Consider the following 25,696-nt stretch of genomic DNA (forward strand, 5'->3'; position numbering starts at 1 on the left):
GGAAAATCACATTAGTAGCCTTATAAAAGTTTTTCATGTGCACATGTGTATTGTTATACATTTATAAATACACATATTTTAATTTGCTTACAAATGAAGAAGCATGTAAGAAGTAATTACTATGCCCAATTCAATACTAGGAAATTATGTGGTGTTACTATGCCTAATAGTCACACTAGGAAAAATTAACCAGTTAAATGAGAAGGAAAAGGAAGATTTAGATTTGTTACTTTCATCTCAGAGACCATATTCCTTAAGAATATAAATATATGTGATTTTGAAATTTTGGGATTATTTGGTTTCCTTTTTAATTAAATATCTGGATTAACAGTAAAACAAAAACAAACAAACAAAAAACCCCATATGACATCACCAGAGTCTTTAGAATACATAGTAAATTACACTAATTAAAATTTGGAGAATAGCAGCCAATCCAGTTGTATTTAGGTTTCTTACATTAAAAAAAAAAAAAAAAACTGATAATCATATTTGCCTTCTGAATGCCATTTAAATGTCAAAAACACCTAAAATATTAAAAAATATGCAACTCTAAAGTTATGTGAACTCTGCTATGTGGCATTACAGCTCTTAAGTGTAATTCAGGGATCATAAGTCATCTTTATCTTGGAGACTGTTTCTGGACTAATTTCTTGGCATATCAATGTATACAATAAAATGTTTAAAATGTTATCTTTTATATATTTTTCCTCTTTTAAAAAATTTTTCCTCTTTAGTAATAGTACACATACAACTTTATAAGGCATGTTCATATATTCTCTACCTTACTTAATCCTCACATGCTTTAGAAGTTCACATAAATTGACAGGAAGATATAAACAAGCCTTATTGAATGCCTTATTAAAATCTGTCCTATTAATCTTATAAAATTTTTGTTGTGTATCTTTATATGTAAAGCAGCATAATATTCATTGAAATACCAACAAAAACCAATTTGACTAACCTTATTAGTGGCATAAGGTGATCATTAAACTGCTTGTCAAAAAGATGAAAAATAGTATTGGCCTGTTGTACAACGTCCAAAAAATAGAGATTTGCATTCCTAGAATCTGAAGAAGGAATTCCTAAAATTGGAAGGCATGTGTATATTAGAATCATACTTGAAGAATTTCACCTTGGCAATAGAAAAAAGAATGTGGTATCATGAATAAAGGTAACTGCTATTTTAATAAATCAACAATGATTTTTGTGGACAGAAGAGAAAATTAAGCTTAATAACTTAATAAAATTAATCCAAAGTTTCTACATATAAATTTTCACTATCTACTTAGTCTTCATTATTTGCTGAGATAAACCAAAAATAACTCAATAAATGAATCATCTTGGACTGTATCTTCTCCTTTTTCTCTGTTCCACATGAGCCATGCATATACTTCCACCATTTTTCTTATAACAAGGCCTCATTATCTCTTATAAGAGTTAAAGTAATTTTTTATTAGTTTTCTAGGTTCAAATAACTTTATCTTTTCTGCTATGTATTGTTGCCAGAGTAATGTACTTAAACTTACACATTTCACTCATCTTGCTCTCTATTATTTCCTCAAAAATATTCAAAGTCTCTCCACTGTTTACAAAATAAATTCTTGATTTTCAGCATGGTACTCATGCACTGCAACATGCTGACTCCTAAACAGAGAGCTGATCTCTCCAAATTTCAGTTTCCTCCTTTCTTAAAAGAGCAATAGATAAACTCTAAGCTCCACTCTAACTTTAGATATTTATGTCTCCAGCTAAAATTAAAAGGCATAATGGGCTAGGGAAAATACATATGAGAAAATAAAATTAATACCTAGAATTCTTTATAAGATGATGATTTTTTTTCAAAGCTTTAAAAATGAAATGTGTTTCATTTTCCCATATGTTTTCCCATAACAAAATCACCAACTTTTAATTAAAGGCTTCAACACAAACTTTACAAGAGAAAAAAAATAAAGTCAATACACATGTGGAAAATACTAGTCCTTACTATTAATGAAAGAGATTAAAATTAAGGTAATATTTATATATGTTTTTAACCACTAAATTAAAGTTTTTAAAAGAATATTCAATGTTATGTAGAAGACTGGTGTAATCATACATGCCAGTAGCAGTGTAAATTAGTGCAAAAAAACCCTTTTGGAAAAATCTGTATGTATAGGAATTTTAAACTGGTAACACACTTTGTGTTGATTTTTTTTTTTTTTTTTTTCTAAGTAAACTCTACTCTCCAAATGGGGGCCCGAACTCACGACTCAGAAGAGTCACATGCTCTACCAACTGAGCCAGCTAAGTGCCCCTTTGATCTGCTAATTTCACCTCTGGGATTTCATACAAAGAAAATAATTCAAAATAAGGAAAAAACTTTAAGCTCTACAATGTTCACTGCAGCATTATTTATATTACTAAATTGCTGAAAATATCCAGTATGTTTAGTAACAGGGGATAGTTAAGTTTATTTATCTTTATAGTATGTATACATGATGAAATTTTATACTATCATTAGAAATAAGAGCAGTAAGTACTAATTGAATGCCTGCATGAAAGAAAATGTATGAATATAAGTTATAGGATATTTTTATCCTACCAGTAAATTTTCTAAGTCTTTCAAATTGTGAACACAGCTATTAAAATGAAGATGCTAGATTTCCATATGAGCTAAACAACAAATCCTTCATAACCCTATGAATTCAAATTCTTGTTACCTTTTTCCATTATCTTCTTTAATCTTCATCATATCCTTGAGGTATTATTATCCCAATACAAATTTCCACATTAAGTCATTTGCAAATGGCAAATGTTAAATACTTGATGTCAAGAGCTGCTGTAATTGGGGAGCCTGGCTGGCTCAGTCAGAAGAGCATGTAATTCCATCTTGGGGTCATGAGTTTGAGCCCCACACTGGGTACAGATTACTTAAGAAAATAAATAAACTTAAAAAAAAAGAGTCTACTGTAATTAAGTTTTAAAAAAGGGTACAAATGCTTATCTACAGGAGAGCAAATAAAAAAATGGGTAAGAATAAATCACAAGTTTACTGAATTATGGGTAATTCCGCTTCAGTGTTTAAAAACTTTATTAAATGACATGATATACATTCAAATAAACATTTTTTGAGCATCTGCTATGTGCTTTCTAAGTGTTAGGCAATAATGGTGATTAAGACAGATAAGATTCCTAGCCACAACAGCATGTATGCTGTTTCCTTAAAATACTTTCTCCAAATACTCAATTTACTCTTTCATTCCATTCAGCTGTCTGGCTCAACATCTCCTCAGAGAAGCATTCTCTGACCAACCTCTAAAAAAAAGTCCTCTGCTCCTGAATTCCCCATCCCACCTTCTCAACACTTCTCTTACTCAATTTTATTTTTCTTCATTGCATTTTAGTCATCTGCCCATCTTATCCTTAAGAAAACTCCATAAGTGAAAGAGTAGGCACTTAGAAGGTATGTGTTAATGAATGAATTCTGGTAAGCGAAGGAAGACATTAATAGATGAAAATTTCATTGTGATAAGTGCTATGAAAAATATTAATTCAGTGATGAAGTAATGAGTAACTAGGCTGGGAGTAGAGGGCTACCTTAGCTAGGGTGATCCACAAAAGCCTCTTTGAGAAGGTGACATCTAAGCTGAAATCAGAGATTAAAAAGTCATGCATGAAAAGAGCTGAAGGAAAAGGGTTTGGAGGATAGGGGGAAAGTCTGAGTGAGAAAAAAGAATGAAGGCCAGAGTGGCTGACAGCTGAGGTAGTGAGAGAAAGTGCAATATGAAAAGTGGATGAATACATAAGAAGAGGACAGATCAAAAGTCTTGCTTTTATAAAGTTTGTTATTGTTTTCCCCTAAAAGAAATAGGAAGTTCCTAATGGGTCTTAAATGGGAAATGATAATCAAACTGACTATATGTGGAGTCAGTAATGTGGAGAGGTGAGAGAGAATGTACACAGAAAGACCAGTTAGGAGTGGATAAAGATAATGGTATTTAAATTAGGGCGGCATTAGTAGAGCTTGAAAAAAGTAGAGGAGTATGAATTAGGTTTGGAAGTATACTGATAGGATTTGCTGATAGACTGGCTATCAGGTTTGATGAAAAGGAAGAATTACAGCAAATTCTATGGGGCCTGAGCAACCAGTACAGTAATACCTTTTATAGACATGGGGAAGAATGGGAGTGAAACAGGCTTAAATGGAAGATAAAGAGTTTCATAGGGATATGTTAAATTTGAGATACACACTGAACAGGCAGAAAGTTCAAGGAGGCAACTTGGAATGGGATTTAGGCAAGAAATCATTATTATCATATTAATACCAGTAAACCCAGAAGACCAAAAGCAAAAGAAAAATTTTCGTATGAATCCACTCCTTTCCAGGCTTATTTTGGAATATATTTTCCTTTCTAAACTTTACATTACTTAATTGCCTCAACCAGAACTGCTGTCACCTTCATTTCTGCTCTTTTAACATTTTATAATTTACAGCATTGTACTACGTTCTGCCATACACTCAGTGAGTGATGTAGTTTACCCTGTCCTGCATAATGTAAGTAATATGAGAAGTGTGTCTTTGTGTAACTTTCTGCACTTGACAAACCCTTGCATTTAAGAAGTTCAAAAAGCATTATTCATTGCATTGAACTGAATCTGACATATAGAGTTTAATATATATAAAACATTATGTATATAGTTAATCAAGCACGGTCAAAGGAATTTAACACAAAGTATAACATAATATATACACTTACCAGCAAGTCCTGTTTCCAAAGCATAATCAATATGCTCAATACATAAAAATTCCACAAGAATGGTAAAAATTCTAAAGGCATTCCTTGGTAAATCAGAAGGATCTGAGAGCTTTAAAAAAAACAAATACATTACTCCTCAAATCTATCGTTTAAAAAGAAAGGTTTTTTTTTGTTGTTGTTTGTTTGTTTGTTAAAACAATCAACTTCTTACAAGATGTAGCCAGTATTCGGGTAGCAAAATAGTAATTTATGCCTCTTTCTCCCCACCCCCAATGCCTCTCTCACATACACAGACATATAGTTAGAATGCTCTTCATTTGTCTACAATTCTACTGGCTCAGACTAGCTCAAGATTTTTCTCACCTGGATTGCAATCCATTAGTGGATTGTGAAAAGAAGAGAAAGAAAGAGGGAAGAGAAGAGAGGATCAACAGGAAATAAAGTATAATGTACATATTTAAACCAAATATAGTATTATGAAATACATATAAAAACATCATACATGCATACACATAAATATTCATTGGACTATGTAAAGTCTATTTCTTATAGATTGTGGTCAAAGAAGTTTCAGAGCTACCAACTATAACATGCACACTTTTATTTCAAGCATTTTTATGCTACACAGCTGATTTTTGTAGATTACTTTTTGTTAATATGTACACTCTCTCTGCAAGAATTACCTTCTTGAAATATGCTATGTAGCTTTAAGACTCAGGCCTAAAAAGTCCCCTTCTTTTTGAAACCTTTTCAAACAAATACTCTTCCTCAATTCTTTGACCAGACAGAGCTGGTTGCATCTTCTTTGGTCCCAGCAGGGTATACCTATTTTGCACTGATTGTTTAAATGTCTACCTCATTTTCCCACACTATTCAAAAGTTATGTACAAGTCTTCTTTTTGTATTATCAATGCCTAACCAGACATCTGGTACAAAGTAAACACATATATCTTGGATCAGAGTGTGCTGAAATGAATTTCTATCTTGTAAATTTCCAGAGAAAAGGTCATGATATAGAGCTGGTTACTATGATTCAAACAACATAATATTGACAGCTTAAGGTTCAATGACCTTTACAAATATTTTAATATATTTCCAGCATTCAGAAAACTAGAGATAGTAATTTACCAAATATACCCATCACCCACCCAGATGTGTGGTATCTTAACATTTTTCCATATGTACTTTAGATTTTTTTTTTCTTTTAGGGGTGGGAGGGAGGAAGGAGAGTCCTACACATGAATAGGGTCCTTTAGGTGCTCTTCCCACATGGCAAACACTATCCTGAATTTATCACGTTTATGCATATCTCTAAACAATATAAGGTATTGTTTTACTTTTGAAAACTTTATATAGTGGTATTATACAGAATACATCTTTTCCCTATCTTGTTTTCTTCACTCAAAACTGTGTGTGTGTTTTTTTAAATGTTTGCAGAGGTTTTAATTTTAAATAATGAACATTTATGGAGATAAGGCAACACAAGAACGTACATCAAATTTGGTAAGTGTAGTGGGGTAGCTACAATTCAGTCATAAATCCAAAGGCATTTTCCCCAAATGGCATTTAAAAGTTGCTATGTCTCTTACTACTGATTTTGTTAGCTGTAACTGACTTTGCCCTTTCACTGGTTCAAGATATGTTTCTTTCTGGTGTTGGAATCTCTACCTATTATTGCTTTACAAGTTTGTTTTCTATTTAGTTACTTTTAAAAAGTTCAATTCCAGCACAGGCTGGGAGTTTACCCAAGCAGGTTATATCAGAGGCAAAAACCATGAACCTCCAGGGTTCAGACAATTCAATAAATTGAACCTCCAATTGAGACAACTTGTCAGACGTGAGCAGGATGCCACAAGGCAATCTGTTATGGTGCAAACAGCAGGTTAAGCCTTAAAATGATGAATGAGTCTTCCTTGTGACTTCATATACTGTAGCCCTACTGACTCTCCAGATCCCCATAGCTGGGCAAACTGGAATCTATGGGTCTCTTAGATTAAAAAACACCCGTTACATAATATCCCACATGTAGCAGGGGGATTCTTGAGGTGACTGCTACACTTCAAGCCAGAAGTCAACTCTGTACACTGTATTTTTAAGATTTATTGTTGATACATGTAACTCATTTAGTCATTTGAATTGTTGTAGTTTTCTAGTGTATGAACAATGTCAGTTTATCAATTCTCTTTTCAAGGCACACTTAATTTGATTCTGATAAACAACGTTGCTATGTTAGATATTGCATGTATACCTGAGTTTCTCTAAGGAATTTGCAAGTTACTATCCAAAGTAACTATACCAATTTTTACTTCCACTGGCAGCGTATGAAAATTTCTATTGCCTTTACCAACACTGTGTATTATCAGACTTCTTAATTTTTGCAATCTGAATGAGACTATTTTCCCTATTTTAAGTTTCATTTTCCTATTAGTGAGACTGGATATCTTATTAATAATTTACATTTTCTGTATTTGTCTATGTATATCAAAATAACCTTTCATAACTTATTCCAAAATAACCTGCATATATTATCTCCTCTTTGTAGGTAAGGAATCTGAGTTTTATAGACATTAGGTCATTGGCCACAGTAAACAGAAGAGCTGGGTTTTGGGTCCACCTCTGGCTGACTCCAGAGCCCTCACTCTTGGCTACCACATCTAATGAGAACCTACTATGTACATTTATTAGTCTTTGTTTTCTATTGATTTATATGTATAATTTGTATGTATAATTTATATTGTTTATTTGTATAATTCATATGGATTTATTGTCCATCAATATAAAATATATAATATCAATACAAAAAAAATTAAGACTGCCTCCACTCTCAGTTCCACTGCTTAAGATGTATGTATCTCAGTTTTTTCTCTGTAAAATGGAATCAAAACCTCTCAAGATTGTTACAATGATTATATGAGTTGGTGTATACCTAAAGTGCTTTGGAACGTTGTATGTGCTATACAATTATTTGCCACTATTATTTGTTTTACATAATTTTCTGCTAGTAATATTGGTTACAAATATCTTCTCGCAGGCTGTGACTTATCTCCTTACTTTGTTCAAGTGTTTGTTGGACAGAAATTCTAAATTTTACTGGAGTCAACTTCTCATTCTTTTCCTTTGATATTTGGGTTCTTAAAACATCCTTCTTTCCCTATTATTTCTATTTCTTTATGAGATAGCTCTAAATCTCCCTTTTATATCTTGATTTAATATAACTTACAGAAGAAAAATTGGGAATATTCAACTTATAAAATAATATTAAAATATACTTATAAATAATTTTAAAATAATTCTGTTCTCCAAAACAAAAACTCCATCTAATTACAAAAAATGTAATGGTTAGCTGTTCCTGTCCAGAGAGCAGATTTATATTATAACAAGGCGAAAATTAAAATACACAACTACATAAAAATGAAATAAATTTATAACTACTCTTACCCTATGACATCTTTCAAAGGCCTGTTTAGTTTCTTGTAAAAGATTAACCACCACTTCTTGAGATAGGAAAGTTTCTCCATGAGTATCGATACTTGGCCCCAGCGGTAAGTTGGTACGTTGTCTAATTCTCTCTTTCAAATCCTGAATACTAATGCATCATAACAAGAAATGAAAAGAGAACATTTTACACAGATTTCAATTTTAAGTACTCTTCAATTTAGTATACATCAACAAAGAAAAATGGACTAATTGCCAAACTCAAACATTCTAATTCCAATAATTTAGTCCTGTAAAAGCAAAGCAATCTCTTAGCAGAAGACTTTCGTCTGAAAAAGGAGTATATTTGGAGTTATGACCTTTAAAATAATAATTTATAATTATGACTCTATAATTCTGACTCAACAGCCAAAAATTCCTTGTTTTATTTCCTTATTAAGTGGATTATTACAAGTAAATTAATATAACTAAACGGTCCTGCTTGCAATAAACTTTAAAAATTTAATGCTTTTTAAATACATTTAACTATTTGAGCATATTCACATTTCCTTATCATTATTAAGCAAGATATATTAAACATAATTTAGCATTCTTAATGACTGAGTTACTTTGAATATTTATTATATGGTGGTATCTTTAGGTTAGATTTCTTTTGTTCCTAGAATACCTAACTCTAGACTATTCTAAACTTTTCTAAGGTTTTTATTTTTTTTAATTTTTAAAAAAGATTTTTAAATTTATTTATTCATCAAAGACACAGAGAGAGAGGCAGAGGCATACACAGAGGCAGAGGCAGGCTCCTTGCAGAGAGACCAATGTGGGACTCGATCCCAGGACTGGGACCATGCCCTGAGCCAAAGGCAGACCCTCAACCTCTCAACCGCTAAGTCACCCAGGCATCCTGCGGTTTTTTTTTTCTTTTCTTTTTTTTTTTTTTTTTAAACAATCTTTACATTCAAGGTGGAGTTCAAACTTACAACTCTGAGACTAAGAGTTGCATGCTCCACTGACTGAGCTAGCCAGGTATCCCAAATTATTTTTTTAATTCTCATGATTATTCTTTAGTTTTTCTCTTCCCTTACTTGCTGCTGCCTTTCAGATGGCATTTCTTATTCCTAATTATAACTCTCCCTGATTATTATTTAGTATATGACAAACTGGGAAACAAGAAACAGATTTATTTGAGTATACTCTGGACTCTAATCATATGGCTCCACATAAATCGTTCTGCTTCATCCTAGAATCAAATGGTTCTAGACAGCTGAGATATGGATAACAGGTGCTACCAATTCTTCCGCAAATCCTTTTCTTTTAGTATGTGAATAATCACAGATTTTAAGGAATTAATTAAATAATTTTAAGTCAAATCATGAAAAAGCTCAGGATATCTACACTGTAAACTGCTATTTTCCACTTGCAATGACAAAAAATGTATGCTTCCTAGTTAATAATGTGGAATAATTTACTCAGTCTGGAAAAAAAAAGAGACTATACGAACTCTTTATAGTTCTAGTATTCTGCTTTAAATTCTAATCGCAGTATGTTAGGTCATTCCAACATGTGTTTCAAGTGACAGGATTTGATCAATGGTGTAAATAAGCTGGGTTAATTGAGTTCTTCACAGAGAATTCCAATGACTGTCAACATTTGACAATTTTGTCCGAATATAATACAGTTCTTAAAATCTTTACTTTTAACTACAACATTTTTTTTTTTTTTTTTTTTTTTATGATAGTCACAGAGAGAGAGAGAGAGAGAGGCAGGGACACAGGCAGAGGGAGAAGCAGACTCCATGCACCAGGAGCCCGATGTGGGATTCGATCCTGGGTCTCCAGGATCGCGCCCTGGGCCAAAGGCAGGCGCCGAACCGCTGCACCACCCAGGGATCCCCAACTACAACATTTAATAAAAATACTCACCCTCCTGTGCCAATGGATCTCTTTTGATGGTTTTTTGAGTCATAATAGCGCTGTAGGATCATAGCACTTCTACTTTTCAAATATCCAGTCTCCACCTCAATATAGTTCTCCAAATAGGAAATGAAAATGGATTTGATAAGCTTAGACAAGAAAGTCTGTTTATCAGTACCTAAGTTAAACTCCATCAACTTGCTGGAAAGATTTGTAGTTCTTTTCATGGAAAAGGGGGAAAAAGAGATTAATGTATACTTTAGATACAGTAACAATACTAAGTAATATATATTTTTACAATGTGATTTTAATAACTTATATTAAACACCATTTCTTAAACCTTAGAAAGGCACTAAGGATACAGAGAGCAGCTGCATACATCTATGTATAAAGTAGACTGGATATTACAAACAACACTATGGTTTAGAAAACTGACTAGGGATAATCTCCTAGGGATGATTTATGAGAGGAAACTGAGGCAACCAACCAGTCTAGAAATGGCAACAGTGGCAGCATGACTTTAATATGTTCTAATGCTATTCATGATTTGGTACCCATGTACCAAATGTACCCAGAATAATGAGAGATCTGCTTTCTGTTCATTCTCTTTTGTCTTTGTCCATGTGGACTTTCCTCTATTTTTCTGTTTCATATTATTAAGGATAGGCTCACAATAAATGTTGGGATGGGCTTCCTGGTTATGGTTACTTTTGAAAACCCTCCTCTCAAAATGACGATACTCATGAACAGCAAAAGGACTGGTAAAAAAAAAAACCTCCATAAGAAGCTTTTGATAACAGTATTTCTAAATGTTACACTTCCATTTACAAAAGCCAAAGGCAAATTTTCATATCAGACTTAAGGATGAAATTGTCATTTAAGAATTTGTGACTTTCTCAATTTACAATTTTAACTACAAATAAATGTAATTAAACTACTTCTTAGAGAAAAAAAATTAAATAGTAAGTAGATTACAATTAAAATCAGAAACAAAATTCTTGAGTCTTAAACATAAAAAAAGTTTCTCTAAGTACATGACTATAAAGCGTAATCTCCAATCCCTTAAGTTAACGTGCTAAAAATGCTGTTCTTCATAGAATAGTAATCTATACAAACAAGCATTTCATGCTAAAAGGTATACTGTTGACAAACTCAAAAGCCTGAATATTTCTTCATTTTCTATTTTAAAGAAAAAGCAAAGAAAATCTGACATGTTATTATTTTCCTATTTAATAGTAAATAAAAGCATACCTTGTATATAAATCATAGAGATTTTTGAGATACTGCTCTGCATCAGACTTCCTACATTCTTCTAACTGGTCTTTCACAAAACTCTGGAAAAAAAAAAGTCAATGTTTTGTCAATTAAGCCAAAATTATATGTTTTTCTCCAAAATTATTCCATGTCCTTGAATTGTTCTGACTTAAACTACAATGGAAAAGGCAATGCACAGAAAATACCCAATATAAAAAAATAAAACAGGCTTTTTTAATGCTTCTCATATTTACATGTTCATCTATATATAGCACTCTCAGGAATAAATACTAAGAATTTCAAAATATCTTTTGAACTGGCCTATCTTGCCTCATAAAGTACAGTTAAAAAAACAAAACTGAAGTTATACCAATATAGTCAATTCCTTAGAGCAGCATTTCCCAAACTGTGGCCTGGGTAACACTAGTGTCCTTTGAGACTTTAACAGGCATGACTCTAAAATTAGGAAAAAAATTTAGTGTACTTTACACTCCTGTTTCTAGAGAATCACAATACGCATTAGTACTTTTAAAGGCTATGAATTGTGTTTTAAAAATAAACGCTTCTTTAATGTTGCTTAATCTAGTAGTAAATATAGTTTAGGAAATGATGCTTTAATATATAGTGCTACAGTAGTCCAAGTTGTAAATTAAATTACTGTGTTTTTTCATGTTAGTATCTCATTATCAAAAATTCTACAGACTGCACTTGTAATTCTTTCATAATTTCATAAATACCAATTTCATAAATACCATCTATTGGTCAAAGTGAGGAATCAATAAAAATAAAAATCTGAGGCTACCCCTCCACAACGTGTTAACTACTATTGCTGCTACATAAATTTCAACCATATTCTGATGATGCTTAATGATTATGATCATCTTTTTTCTTGATGAACAATATTTTTTTAAAAAACATGATACTAAAAAAAAAAAACAAAACCAAAACATGATACTGTCATTCCTTTCCCCTTTGCTGAATAAGTAGATTACTATTCCAAAGGGCATTAAATGAATAAACTACATTTAAAAAAAATTCTTAAAACACAGAGGGAAAAAATCATATATTGCCTTAAGAACTATTTAGTTATTGTTTAAAATTACCTGTAGTTTGATTTCAAATACATTTTGAATAAGCTTAGCCAGTACTGTTTCTGGATTACTAAAGATATCTCCAACTTGTTTGTTGACCCGTTGACAGAGTATTGCTGCATCTTCAAATATATCGTTTCTCAAGTAAGCACCCTAAACAGAGGCATTTTACATAGTGAATACATAATTTTAAAATGGTTTTAAAAACACAAATTAACATAAAATAAAATAAAATCCAATAAAGTGTACTGTTATGTTACCTCCTGGCACTGCTTTATATAAACATCAACACAATGGGAATAACCCTATGAAGAAGAAAGAAATACATCAAAACAGTTCTGCTTTGACAACAATAATCATAATAGTAATCTCAATGAAAGAGTTATTTTATGTAATAAAGCTCTATGTCATAATGATCATAATGACTCACCAATATAATAGTTATTGGACTTAAATAAAATTAATCATAGAAAACTAATAATATAGTACCCTCTCCCAGTTGCTTTCTATGAAAATGACCACCAGGTTCATATCCTTGCAGGACTTTAGAATGAAAGAAGAAACTGAGGTATGAGTTCTGTACATTTTGCCCTATGATCACCTAGCCATATCCTTCAATTCCAACATGTATATGCGTGCATGTGCCCACACACACACAGATTCACAATCTTGAAAAAAAAAAGTGTGTGTATGTATATATATATATATGTATGCATGTAGGTATGTATGTATTTCCTTCTTTACTCTCAGGTTCAAAGTATTTGTGTTCTCTTGCAAGAATCTGAACAGAGCTGTATTTAACTGGCATTCTGCAAATTCATTTATTTATTTATTTATTTTAAAGATTTTATTTATTTATTAATGAGAGATCCACAGAGAGAGAGGGAGAGAGGCACAGGCAGAGGGAGAAGCAGGCTCCATGCAGGGAGCCTGACTTGGGACTCTATCCTGGGTCTCTAGGATCTGGCCCTGGGCTAAACCGCTGAGCCACCGGGCTGCCCTGCAAATTTACTTTTAAAATTGAATCTATTTTCGCAGAATGTATTTAAACAAAATAATTTGTCATAGTAAGCTTTCTATAATGATTCCTGTTCATTAACAAACCATAAATATAAACGAGTAATGCAAAGTATTCTATTGTCTCAAGAACTATTCTCAATACTCAAGCAGATATTTTACTCACATGAAAAGTCCAACAAATAACTTCTATTTCCCTACTCGGATACAAATAATAAAGAGATTTATATATATATAAATATATACAAATATATAAATATATATATTTATATACACACACATATAGTGTGTGTGTATTCTTTTACATATATATAGTGTATTTATTCTTTTTTGTTTTACTTAAGTTCCAGTTAGTTAACATATATATTATTAGTTTCAGTGGTAGAATTTAGTGATTTCATCACTTGCATATAACATCAGTGTTCATTACAAGTGCCCTCCTTAATACCCATCACCCATTTACCCCATGCCCCTTAACCTCCCCTCCAGCAACCCTGTTTGATCCCTATAGTTAAGAGTTTCTTAGGGCACCTGGGTGGCTCAGTCAGTTAAGTGTCTGCCTTTGGCTCAGGTCATGATCCCAGGGTGCTGGGATCGAGCCCCACGTTGGGCTCCCTGCTCAGTGGGGAGCCTGCTTCTCCCTCTCCTTCTGCAGCTCCCCTGCTTTTGCTCTGTCAAATAAATAAAAATCTTCAAAAAAACGTTTTTTACAGTTTGCCTCCCTTTGTTTTTATCTTATTTTTCCTTCTCTTCCCCTATGTTCATCTGTTTTCTTTCTTAAATTCTACATATGAGTGAAATCATATGGCATTTGTCTTTTTCTGCCTGACTTATTTTGCTTAGCATAATATACTCTAGTTCCATCCACATCACTGCAAATGGCAAGACTTTATTCTTTCTGATGGCTGAGTAGTATTACATTGTGTATACACACACATACACACAAACACACACACACATCTTCTTTATCCATTCATCAGTTGATGATATCTGGGTTCTTTACATATTCTGGCTATTGTGGATATTGCTGCTATCAACCTTAGTGTGCATGCACCCCTTCGAATCAGTGCTTTTCTATTCTTTGGGTAAATACCTAATAATACAATTGCTGGATAAGATAGCTCTATTTTTAACTTTTTGAGGAACCTATACACCATTTCTAGTTTGTATTCTCACCAACAGTGTAAGAGGAAGGTTCCCTTTCCTCCTCATCCTCACCAACATCTGTTGTTTCCTGACTTGTTAATTTTAGACATTCTGTGAGGTGGTATCTCATTGTGGTTTTGATTTGTGTCTGTGATGCCAGATGATGTTGAGCATTTTTCATATATCTGTTGGCCATTTGTACATTTTTTTAAGAGAAATGCCTCTTCAGTCTTCTGCCCATTTCTGACTGAAATTTTTTTTTTTTTTTTTTTTTTTTTTTTTTTTTTGCTTGTTGAGTTTCCTAAGTCTTAAAGATTTTGGATTCTAGCACCCTTTATCAGATACGTCATTTGCAAATATCTTCTCACATTCCATACATTGCCTTTTAGTTTTGTTGATTGTTTCCTTTGCTGTGCAGAAGCTTTTTATTTTGAAGTCCCAATAGTTCATTTTCGCTTTTGTTTCACATGTCTAGTGAGTAGTTGCTATGGCCGAGGTCAAAGAGGTTGCTACCTGTGTTCTCTTCTAGGATTTTGATGCATTCTGGTCTCACATTTAGGTCTTCCATCCATTTTGAGTTTTTTAGTGTATGATGTAAGAAAATACTCTAGTTTCATTCTTCTGCGTGTGGCTGTACAATTTTCCCAATACTGTTAAAGAGACTTTTTTTCCATTGGATATTCTTTCCAGCTTTGTCAAAGATTAGTTGATCATATAGTTGTGGGTTCACCACTGGGTTCTCTATTCTGTTCCAATGATCTATGTGTCTGTTTTTGTGCCAATACTACACTGTCATAATGATTACAGCTTTGTAATATAGTTTGGGTAATACCAATTGTGATGTCTCTAGCTTTAGCTTTCTTTTCAACATTACTTTGGCTATCTGGCTATTCTCTTCCTGTCCTATACAAATTTTAGGATTGTTTGCTCCAGCTCTGTGAAAACTGCTGGTATTATTTTGATAGGGATTGCAATGAATGTGCAGATTGCCTTGGGTAGTATAGACATTTTAAGAAAACGTATTCTTCCAGTCCATGAATATGGAATGTTTTCCTATTTCTTTGTGTCCTCCTCAATTTCTTTCACAAGTGTTCTATAGTTTTCAAAGTACAGATCCTTTCTCTCTTTGGTTAGGTTTATTCCTAGGTATTTTGTGGTTCTTGGTGCAATTGTTAATGAAATCAACTTCTTAATTTTTCTTTTTGCTGCTTCATTATTGGTACATAGAAATTCAACAGACTTCAGTACAATTTTATTTCCTTCAACATTGCTGAATTTCTGTATCCACTGTAGCAGTTTTTTTGGTGGAGTCATTTGGGTTTTCTACAAAGTATCATGCTGTCTGTGAAGAGTGAAAGCTTGCCTTCTTCCTTGATGATCTGGATGCCTTTTCTTTTTGTTGTCTGATTGAGAAAGCTAGGACTTCCAGTACTATGTTCAACAATAGTGATAAGAGTCGACATCCCTGTCATGTTCTTGACCTTAGGAAAAAAGCTCTCAGTTTTTCCCTACTGCGGATGATTTTAGCTGTGGGTCTTTCATAGATGGCCTTTATTATGTTTATGTATGTCCCATCTATCCCTACTTTCTTCAAGAAAGATGCTGTATTTTATCAAGAAAATATGTTTATTTTATCAAATGCTTTTTTTTGCATCTTTTGAGAGGATCATATGGCTATCATTTCTTTTATTAGGATCATATGGTTATCATTTCTTTTATTAATATGGTCTATCACACTGATTGATTTGCAGATGCTGAATCTTACCCCTGCAATGCAGGAATAAATCCCACTCGGTGGTGGTGAACAATCCTCTTAATGTACTGTTGGATTTGATTAGCTAATATTATTCTTGTTGAGAATTTCTGTATCCATGTTCACCAGGGATATTGGTCTGTAATTCTTTTTAGGGGAGATCTCTGTCTGATTTTGAGATCAAGGTAATACTGGCCTCACAGAATGAGTTTTCCTTCCACTTCTACTTTTTGGAATAGTTCAGAGGATAGGTATTCATTCTTCTTTAAATGTTTGGTAGAATTCCTCTGGGAAGTCATCTGGACCTGGACTCGTTTGTTGGGAGATTTTTGATTACTTGATTCAATTTCCTTGCAGGTTATGGGTCTACTTAGATTTTCTATTTCTTCCCGTTTTAGTTTTGGTACTTTATATGTTTCTAGGAATTTATCCATTTCTCTCAGACTGCCTAATTTGTTGGCATATAATTGCTCATAATATTCTAATTGCTTGCATTTCTGTGGTGTTGGTTGTGATCTCTTTCATTCATGATTTATTTGGATCTTTCTCTTTTCAAGTCTGGCTAGGGGTTTATTAATTTTGTTAATTCTTTCAAAGAATCAACTTCTAGTTTTGTTCATCTGTTCTGCTATTTAAAAAATTTCTATTATCATTTATTTCTGCTCTCACCTTTATTATTTCCCTTCTCTTGTTGGCTTTAGATTTTTTTGCTAAACAGCTTTATTTGCTGCTCTTTTTCCAGCTCCTTTAGGTGTAAAGTTAGATTGTGTTTTTGAGACTTTTCTTGCTCCTTGAGGAAGGCCTGTTTTGCTTCCCTCTTAGGACCACCTTTGCTGAGGTTTTGGGCTGTCATGTTTTCATTTTCATTTGCTTCCATGTATTTTTTAAATTCTTCTTTGATTTCCTGGTTGACCTATTCATTCTGGGTAGGATGTTCTTTTACCTCCATGTATTCATGGTTTTTCCAAAATTTTTCTTGTGATTGACTTTGGTTTCATAGCATTGTGGTCTGAAACTAAGGAAACACTATTTCTTTAAGCACTTTCTTTGCAGAAATGCGTTGTCATACAGGGATTCTGTCCCTAATGCAAATTTCAAGAAGACAATATTCCTTTGTATTACCAACTGAGATCCTCTGGATTAAATTTAAACCTTTTACTAGTTACATTTCATACTCTCTGGTTCCTACATTCCACCAGATATTTAAGGTTACGTCTTCTTGCTTTTGACCTATTTCATAACATGTTTGACTGAAAAAATTAATAAAAAAACAAAAAGAATGATTTTCTATGTCAATCAATATAAAAATTCAGATAAATATTAATATTATTAGATATACAATATTAAAATATAAAATATAACATGGAGATGTGAGGGCAGCCCAGGTGGCTCAGTGGTTTAGCACCGCCCTCGGCCCAGGGCCTGATCCTGGATACCCGGGATCGAGTCCCACATCAGGCTCCCTGCATGGAGCCTGCTTCTCTCTCTGCCTGTGTCTCTGCCTCTCTCTCTCTCTCTCTGTGTTTCTCATGAATAAATAAAATCTTTAAAAAAGACAAAAAACAAAAAACAAAAATAAAACATGGAGATGTGACATATATTCAAATTGCTCAATACAATAAAAATTATCACTGTGATATATTCATACAACTATAATAAAATCAGAGACTATAATATATCGAATTTATATAATCTCCACAATCTTGAAAACTAATCTTCATTTTTATTATTACTATTTACCTTAAAATGAAGCAAAACTGCAGCTACTTCTCTCATTCTGGAGATTTCACCTCTTCTTTGAGCACTGGTAAACTCTTGAATTAGCTGGCATTCTAAGTCATGGTATTTACCTAAAAAAAAAAAAAAAAAAAAAAAAAAACAAACTCTTCAGCTACAATGAGATAGACAAGGATATTGAAGTTATTTACAAACATATGATTTATTTACAAATATAATGAGTATAGATCTAGCTTTCTTTTTAAAGAATTATAAAAACAATATGAAATTATAGGCAGTGAATCTAGCCTTATAATATACAATATATAAATTTATACTTTCAAGACAATAAAATCTTCCCAACCAGTAAAATAGCTGAACTCCATCTGATTACCATTTACCACTGTTATTTAAAGAAGTAACTGACTGAGATAAACCTCTGGATTTCATTTCTGATAGTAAAAGGAAAAAATCTTAAATCTCTCTAAGGCTATAGAAAGGGTAAAGAGGACTATAAAAGTCCTTAATAGAGAGGTTTTTACCACGAACAATGGTGGATTCAACATCAAATCTCACCTTAAGATAATATATGGTATCTGATTCATTACATTATTGTGGCTACTAATGTTCTGAATGAAAACCTGAACTTTGGACTAAGCTATAATAGTCAAAAACATTGCCAGAAGTCCAACTATCTATGCCATTCTGATGTATCACTTTCGGGAAAACAGGTGGCTCTTTGAACCTTCTATGTAATGGCATCCCAAATGTAACTCAGGTTACCATGGGGACCTGCAAATATAGTGGCTTTTCCAGAGATGTAGACTGACCTACTTAAAATACAATTCAAAAACTAGAAAGAATAAAATTAATCATGTAAGGAGTTATATAGGTACTGAAATGTTCAAATGAGCTTGGCTTTTAAGAAAAATAATCTACTTTAGAGATATGTGTATAGATATAAAACAATCTCCAAGATATATTGTTAAATTAAAAACACATGGTATAAAGCTATTTGTACGGTATGCTAGCCAATTATTTTAAAATAACCAGTGACAGTAAAACTAAATTCTACATATACATCCATGATTTATGTCCTATTCCTGTATATCCAAAGCATACTCTGGAAGAATACCCAAGAAACTGGTAATGATGGTTTCAAGGAAGAAGAGTCAAACTCAGGGATGGGGTGGGAGGATGACATTGTTTCCAATATCTCCTTTTAGTTTTTTTCTTTTACACAAGTATCTTTATCATTTATTTAAAACTATTAAATAAACAGAACCCCTACTTACTTGCAATTTTGGATTTTACTTCTGAAAATCTGAAAAATAAAATCAATGATAACGCTTATTAATAGTGACAAATGTACCATAGTAATCTAAGATGTTAATAAAAGCAGGAAAAGGGTCTGGAGGCTATAAGCAAACCCTTTGTACTAAAGGTGGAAGGAAGGAAGGAAGGAAGGAAGGAAGGAAGGAAGGAAGGAAGGAAGGCAGGCAGGCAGGCTGGCTGGCAGCCAGCAAGAAGGGAAAGAATACTGACAGTAAGCAGGCCAGGTAACAAAACTGAATTTGGGCAATTCAGAGTGGGTAGCTGGTTCTCATTTACAAACTTCACACTGAATGACCATAACTTGTTATTAAAGAGGGAGAAGTTCTTAATGAGGCATTAACAACTCCACCAGCTCCAGCAATGAGTTGTCCCGACTTATATTCACTAACATTTTAAATTCCTTGATACTTGTCTATTTGCCTCTTCTGTTGGGATTTTTTCATATAAAATTCCATTATTGTTAATTAAAAGAAAAACAATGATAAAATAAGTATATAAAAAATAAAACAGAAGCCATAAAAAGGACCCAACAATGTGTCTTACAGACTTACCATTCAACCTTTGCAAATTCAAAAACTAAAATATCACATATTACCATACACTAGAAATTTTAAAATCTTAATTATCAAGGGAGAAGGTACAACATGGAAAATTAATGTTGAGAGATGCTATACAATCAGTTTGGAGAGAGGAAAATGACTGGCAAAAGAGATGGCAAAGACAAATAAAGAAGGTAATAAAAATTTATAGAGTTATACAAAATTTATGTATCAAAGTCATGGTGAAAAAGAGAGTGGATGTAAGTCCATAATGACCTTTGTGAAAAAAATTAAATCTAATCAGGATATATATCCAATTCCAAGGCTTGGAAGAGAAAAACAAAACTGCAAAATAAGTATATAACTGAGAAGTGGAAGAAGATGAGTATATGCAGAATAGGATGGAGAAATTATCCAATAATTATCAAGCACCTATTGTGAGCCACACATTTTACCCACTTAAATAAATGGTCCAACTCTGAAATGAAATAAAGAGAAGTTTCTGCGGGTGACTTTAAAAATCATTACTCATGAGGTGCCCGGTTGGCTCAGTCAGTACAGTACGCAGCTCTCATTTCTGGGTTGTGAGTTCGAGCCCCATGTTAGGTTTAGAAATAATTTAAATATATAAATATTAGAAATCAATTAATAAACAAAGGAGATGGGAATGATAATTCTTGCTGAGGACACAGCAATACATTGAAATATTTGTTTTGTTGATCCCATTTCTAATTTGTTTCATCTATGTATATATGAGATTTTATTTATTTATATATAAAAAGATTTTCTTTATTTATTGGAGAGAAAGAGAGAGTGAGCACATGCATGCACAAGCAAGGGAGGGGCAGAGGGAGAAGCAGACTCCTCACTGAACAGGGAGCCTGACACAGGGCTCGATCCTAGGACCCTGGGGCAGACACTTAACTGACTGAGCTACCCAGGTATCCCTCAAAATATATTTTAAAACAAAATTAATGAACATTGGCAATTGCTTCAATAAATTGTAACAATATACCAAAAGATTTTTTCCGATTTAACTATGTTTTAATGACTTAATATTTCTTCATAAAATATATAAGAATTTTTCTAACCCTAGTATAATATTTTAATAAATAAAACAGAACTATTCATTAAAAATCATGACTCATATTGCCAGGAAAACATGAGATTATTAGCAATAGCTAAGTGATATATGACCATTACTGCTAATTCTATATGATAATTCAGATTTGGGAATAAAATAAGATCTATTTTGGGGGTAGGGAATTCATTCTCATTCTGTTTCTACTGCTAGTTTTAAGTATAGCAATCCATTTATATTCTACCTGCACCCAAGGATCCTCAAGTACTGCCAAAATTAATAATAGATATATTGTCTACTAATTAATAATAGATATATTGTCTATTATAGGAAAAGACTTAATTTTTCAAACATTCACATAAGGAAACTTCTACTACCAAGATTTTATTAAAAAGTCTGACATTCTACTGACTAAAGGAAATCATGAAAAAAATCTCCTTCTCCATGAAGTTTCTTTTTAAAATAAAACCATTAATACCTGACTTAGCTAATGGCGCTAGGGCTTTGCATCTAAGGCAGGGTTCCTTAGCCTGATATCCCTAGGAGGAGTCTGTGGATTGGCTAAGAGTCTAAAATTCCAAGAAGTATATAATAATCTGTATGTATATAATAATCTGTGTGTATCTGAGTTATCTGAAGAAACTTTATAGCTTTCATCAGCTATAGTGTTTAAAACCCCAAAGTTTAAGAATTCTCACCTAGATATAAGAAAAAGCAGCTGAATGACCCCGTTTCAATTTTTCCTGTTCTCTCCTACTCAGGTTATCAAAGTCCAAAAAATGAAAATTCAAAATATCACTTTTGTAAATTTCATGATTCTCCTTCAGCAATTTTAGAAGAAAGGCAAAGGATCCAAAGTATTTCAAGGTATATCATTAAAGGTAGATATTAAAAGACCATACTTTTTCAACCAACTCTAATATACTATACCTTGTACAAAGGAGGTACTGAATAAATTCTTGTTGAATAAGCAAAACCACAGAGGGAAAACACAACTTTATCTATGAATTATAACATATATCCAAATTAGCTCTTGAGAAATAAACTTGCCTGTCAAAAGGTAACTCCTGGGCGATTAAATGCAACTTCTGAATGATGTCTGCTGCCTCCTTTATCTATTCAAAAATAAGTGAAAGCAATAATTAAAAAAAATAAAGCCCTTATGCATATCAAAAATATTTCTGTATTTGAAAACAGTTATATTCCCCTATGTATGTACACAGACCCTCCAACAATTTTCTTTTAAAATCCACAAAAATAAAACCTTGTGAGGAGCAGAAATACATTTGGGATATCACCAATAATGAGTCAATAAAACATAAACATCTATCTTTCTGGTATTGAAATTTTGTGATTTTATAATGTCTCAGTCTCTTCCCAATGAAACCTGCAGTTCAAGGTTACTTGGAAAAATTTCAAATCATTGTTTGCTGAAGGCAAGAGTATCTGTCTCTTCTGGTTTATGAACCCAAAAAAGACAAATAAGATTTATGAAAATAATTCAAATCATATTGCTGCATGTATCTCACTTTAAATGCATAAAACAACAGAAATACCTGTCATTTAATAAATACATAAATTTATAAAACTTGTTCTAAAAGCAAAGATCAAACAAATTTAATATGAAGTCTCCTGAATGAAACATGGTACAGAAACGTGTGTACTTATTTATGTTGTAGAACTAAAGGACTCAGGCCAAGGGTCTAAAGTTCCTAAAATGCAAATGTGTGACTGAACTTACACTAATGTGTAGGGAGTTATATAATATTCATTTTTTTAAAATGCCACATAAGTACTGAGTTTTATTTTGGCACACTTTCAGTAACTGATTTTATGCTCACCCGCTTTCTTTTACGCTAAAGAATAAAAAGAGACTCTTAAGAACATGAAGGAAGAGCTAAAAACATTAGATCTTTCTAATCATGTGAAGTCTAGCAAGCAACAGTGGATAACAGCAGGGCCAAAGACAGGATATCACTGTTGTCAAACAATAGTGAATATAGTTAGCATTTCGGTTCAGTTATTTCTTCTTTCCCAATCAGCATGTTACTGTCATTTTCAGTTATCAAACACTCACTCAATCCTACTGCACATGTACCACTGCAATATCACTTTTCACCATGCCATTTAGTTGGACTAGCAATGTCCATCCTTTTCTTCTCACCAATATCCCCCTTGAGAAAAGACCTGCCTGGTCCACAGCCAGTCCTGTTTCCATCAGGAATTTGTTCTTGATCTTTTAAGAGGTGGAAGTCCCCATGATGTGCTGTTTGTTAATTCTGCTTCAATGTAGTAGGAATATAGTAACAAATAACACTTGATTTCATTGAATTTCTACAGGTAACTATTTTGTAAGAATCATTTAAAGCACAATGGTTCTTAAGGTCATCTATCAGTTAAACTATAGTAAGTACAGAAGTTGTCAAGTCCATAATCTAATAATTTGCTTATATCTAGAGTGCGGTGATAGACCACTTATGCTAGCAAACAGTGTTAAAGATAATTAGAGTTGGGACGCCTGGGTGGCTCAGTGGTTGAGCATCTGCCTTGGACTCAGGGCGTGATCGCGGAGTACCAGGATTGAGTCCCACATTGGGCTCCCTGCATGGAGCCTGCTTCTTCCTCTGCCTGTGTCTCTGCCCCTCTCTCTCTCTCTCTCTCTCTGTGTGTCTGAGTAAATAAATAAAATCTTAAAAAAAAAAAGATAATTAGGGTCATCATGTATGATCTACATGAAGCACAATAAGCTGTGATTCTAGGAGAAAAACAACTAACATACTTTGTAAGAATACAGGTAAGAGGCAATATATACTATGGCTATAAAACTGGTCTTTTCTAGGGAAGAAAATTAAAAGATTCTGAAAAGCAAAGATTTAAAAAACAAAAATGACTATGGAGCAGGAAGATGATGTGTTGATATCTTATCTCATTCCAATTCCTTCCACTATCACACACCTCCCTCACTATGTGGCTAATTTGCCTTTTCTTTCCTTTGGCAAGGTAGAAATTGAGATAGCCAGAAGTTTATCTGACAATTAGCAATTATCATATATGAGTTCCTAAGGGCAGTTAACTGTGATAGTACCAAGACAAAAATAATGATTCATAATTAGCAAACAATAACCCAATACTTATGGAAAACATGAGAGAAAAACAAGACAACTGGAGAAATAAGGAATAGAAAATAAGAAAAAGGGAATACAGGGCACCTGGGTGGCTCAGTCAGTTGAACCACTTGGTTTTGGCTCAGATCATGATCTCCAGGTCATGAGATTGGGCCCAGCATCAAGTGCCACATCAGGCTCCTCGCTCTGCACTGAGTGGGGAATCTACTTGAGATTCCCTCCCCCTCCCTTTGCCCCTCCTCCCTGCATGTGTGCATGCTTTTTTCTCTCAAATAAATAAATCTTAAGAAAAAAAAAGGGAATATAAGATGAAAGAAAATGGAATATAGAAGAGATGAAGAAGAATTCACTTAAACTGTTAATTTATATTTATACCTCAAAAATTATAGATAGCTAAGTGACCAAGTGAATGAACCAGCAATATTAAGACTTTTTCTTTCATTTTTTTTTAAAATTTTTTTTTAATTTATTTATGATAGTCACAGAGAGAGAGAGAGAGAGAGAGAGGGGCAGAGACACAGGCAGAGAGAGAAGCAGACTCCATGCACCAGGAGCCTGACGTGGGATTTGATCCTGGGTCTCCAGGATCGCGCCCTGGGCCAAAGGCAGGCGCCAAACCGCTGCGCGACCCAGGGATCCCAAGACTTTTTCTTTCAATTAAAACCTCAAAACTTGGGGCATCTGGGTAGCTCAGGTGGTTATTAGGCTCAGGTCATGATCTAGGGGTCCTGGTACGGAGCCCCACACTGGGTTGCCTGCTCAGTGGCAAGTCGGCTTCTCCCTCTCCCTCTGCCTGCCACTCCCTCTGCTTGTGCTCTCTCTCTCTCAAATAGATGAATAAAAGCTGGAAAAAAAATTAATAAAGTGCATGGTCCATTTACATTTAAAAATAAAAACCAAAAACAAACAAAAAAAACCCCAAATTTAAGAGGTAACAATACCAAAAACTATATAATTACCTGAGGATAATTAAAATGTTTAAATGAAAGTGTAAAGGACTTAATTTCATGATGTAAAATATTACAAGCAATACAAATCAGATTAAAAATATGTATGATCAGTCAATTTTAAAATATTTTTTTCTCTAGATCCTAACTGGCTGCTTTGAGCTGCATTCAAATAAACAGGTCAACTCACATTGGATAAAATATCTGGATTTGGTTTATAACAGCATATATAAATTACATAATGCAACAGGTATAATCCAAGGTAATCCAAGTTATAAAATTTAAATTATATATAATTTTTCATGTTTAAAACATATTTATAATATACATACTTTTATATTATAAATATATATGTGTATATTTAGGAAACATAAAATAAAAGCATTCCATTAACTATCCTGAAAAACAGTTCACTGTTCAAGTTGTGGGGTGTATGTCTGTATGTATATATTTAACTCTTATGCTTAAAAATCACATAACTCTAATAAAAGCTGAGTATTGCCACCATTTTACAAGATTTTAAGTATGACAATGTTTTTAATATTGTCAATTCAACTTTATACTATAAATACAATTGCTTAAACTCATTATTTAAAATATGCTAAGCCCAT

The 25,696-nt window shown here is 33.0% G+C and overlaps 1 protein-coding gene across 2 annotated transcripts in view; it reads right to left on the reverse strand.

The window, feature by feature from the left end:
• Positions 1-25,696, reverse strand: part of EXOC5 (exocyst complex component 5) — a 54,540-nt gene that overhangs the window by 6,247 nt on the left and 22,597 nt on the right. For both annotated transcript variants that reach the window (XM_077909403.1, XM_077909404.1), the window contains exons 5-14: positions 22,064-22,128; positions 19,354-19,382; positions 18,083-18,192; positions 12,687-12,731; positions 12,439-12,579; positions 11,333-11,415; positions 10,091-10,300; positions 8,175-8,322; positions 4,737-4,845; positions 962-1,082 (exon numbers count right to left, since the gene is read on the reverse strand). In XM_077909403.1, coding sequence (XP_077765529.1) covers positions 962-1,082; positions 4,737-4,845; positions 8,175-8,322; positions 10,091-10,300; positions 11,333-11,415; positions 12,439-12,579; positions 12,687-12,731; positions 18,083-18,192; positions 19,354-19,382; positions 22,064-22,128 — 1,061 coding nt within the window. The remainder of the gene's footprint in view (positions 1-961; positions 1,083-4,736; positions 4,846-8,174; positions 8,323-10,090; positions 10,301-11,332; positions 11,416-12,438; positions 12,580-12,686; positions 12,732-18,082; positions 18,193-19,353; positions 19,383-22,063; positions 22,129-25,696) is intronic.

Source organism: Canis aureus, chromosome 9 (genome assembly GCF_053574225.1).
Source record: "Canis aureus isolate CA01 chromosome 9, VMU_Caureus_v.1.0, whole genome shotgun sequence".
Classification (NCBI taxonomy): domain Eukaryota; kingdom Metazoa; phylum Chordata; class Mammalia; order Carnivora; family Canidae; genus Canis; species Canis aureus.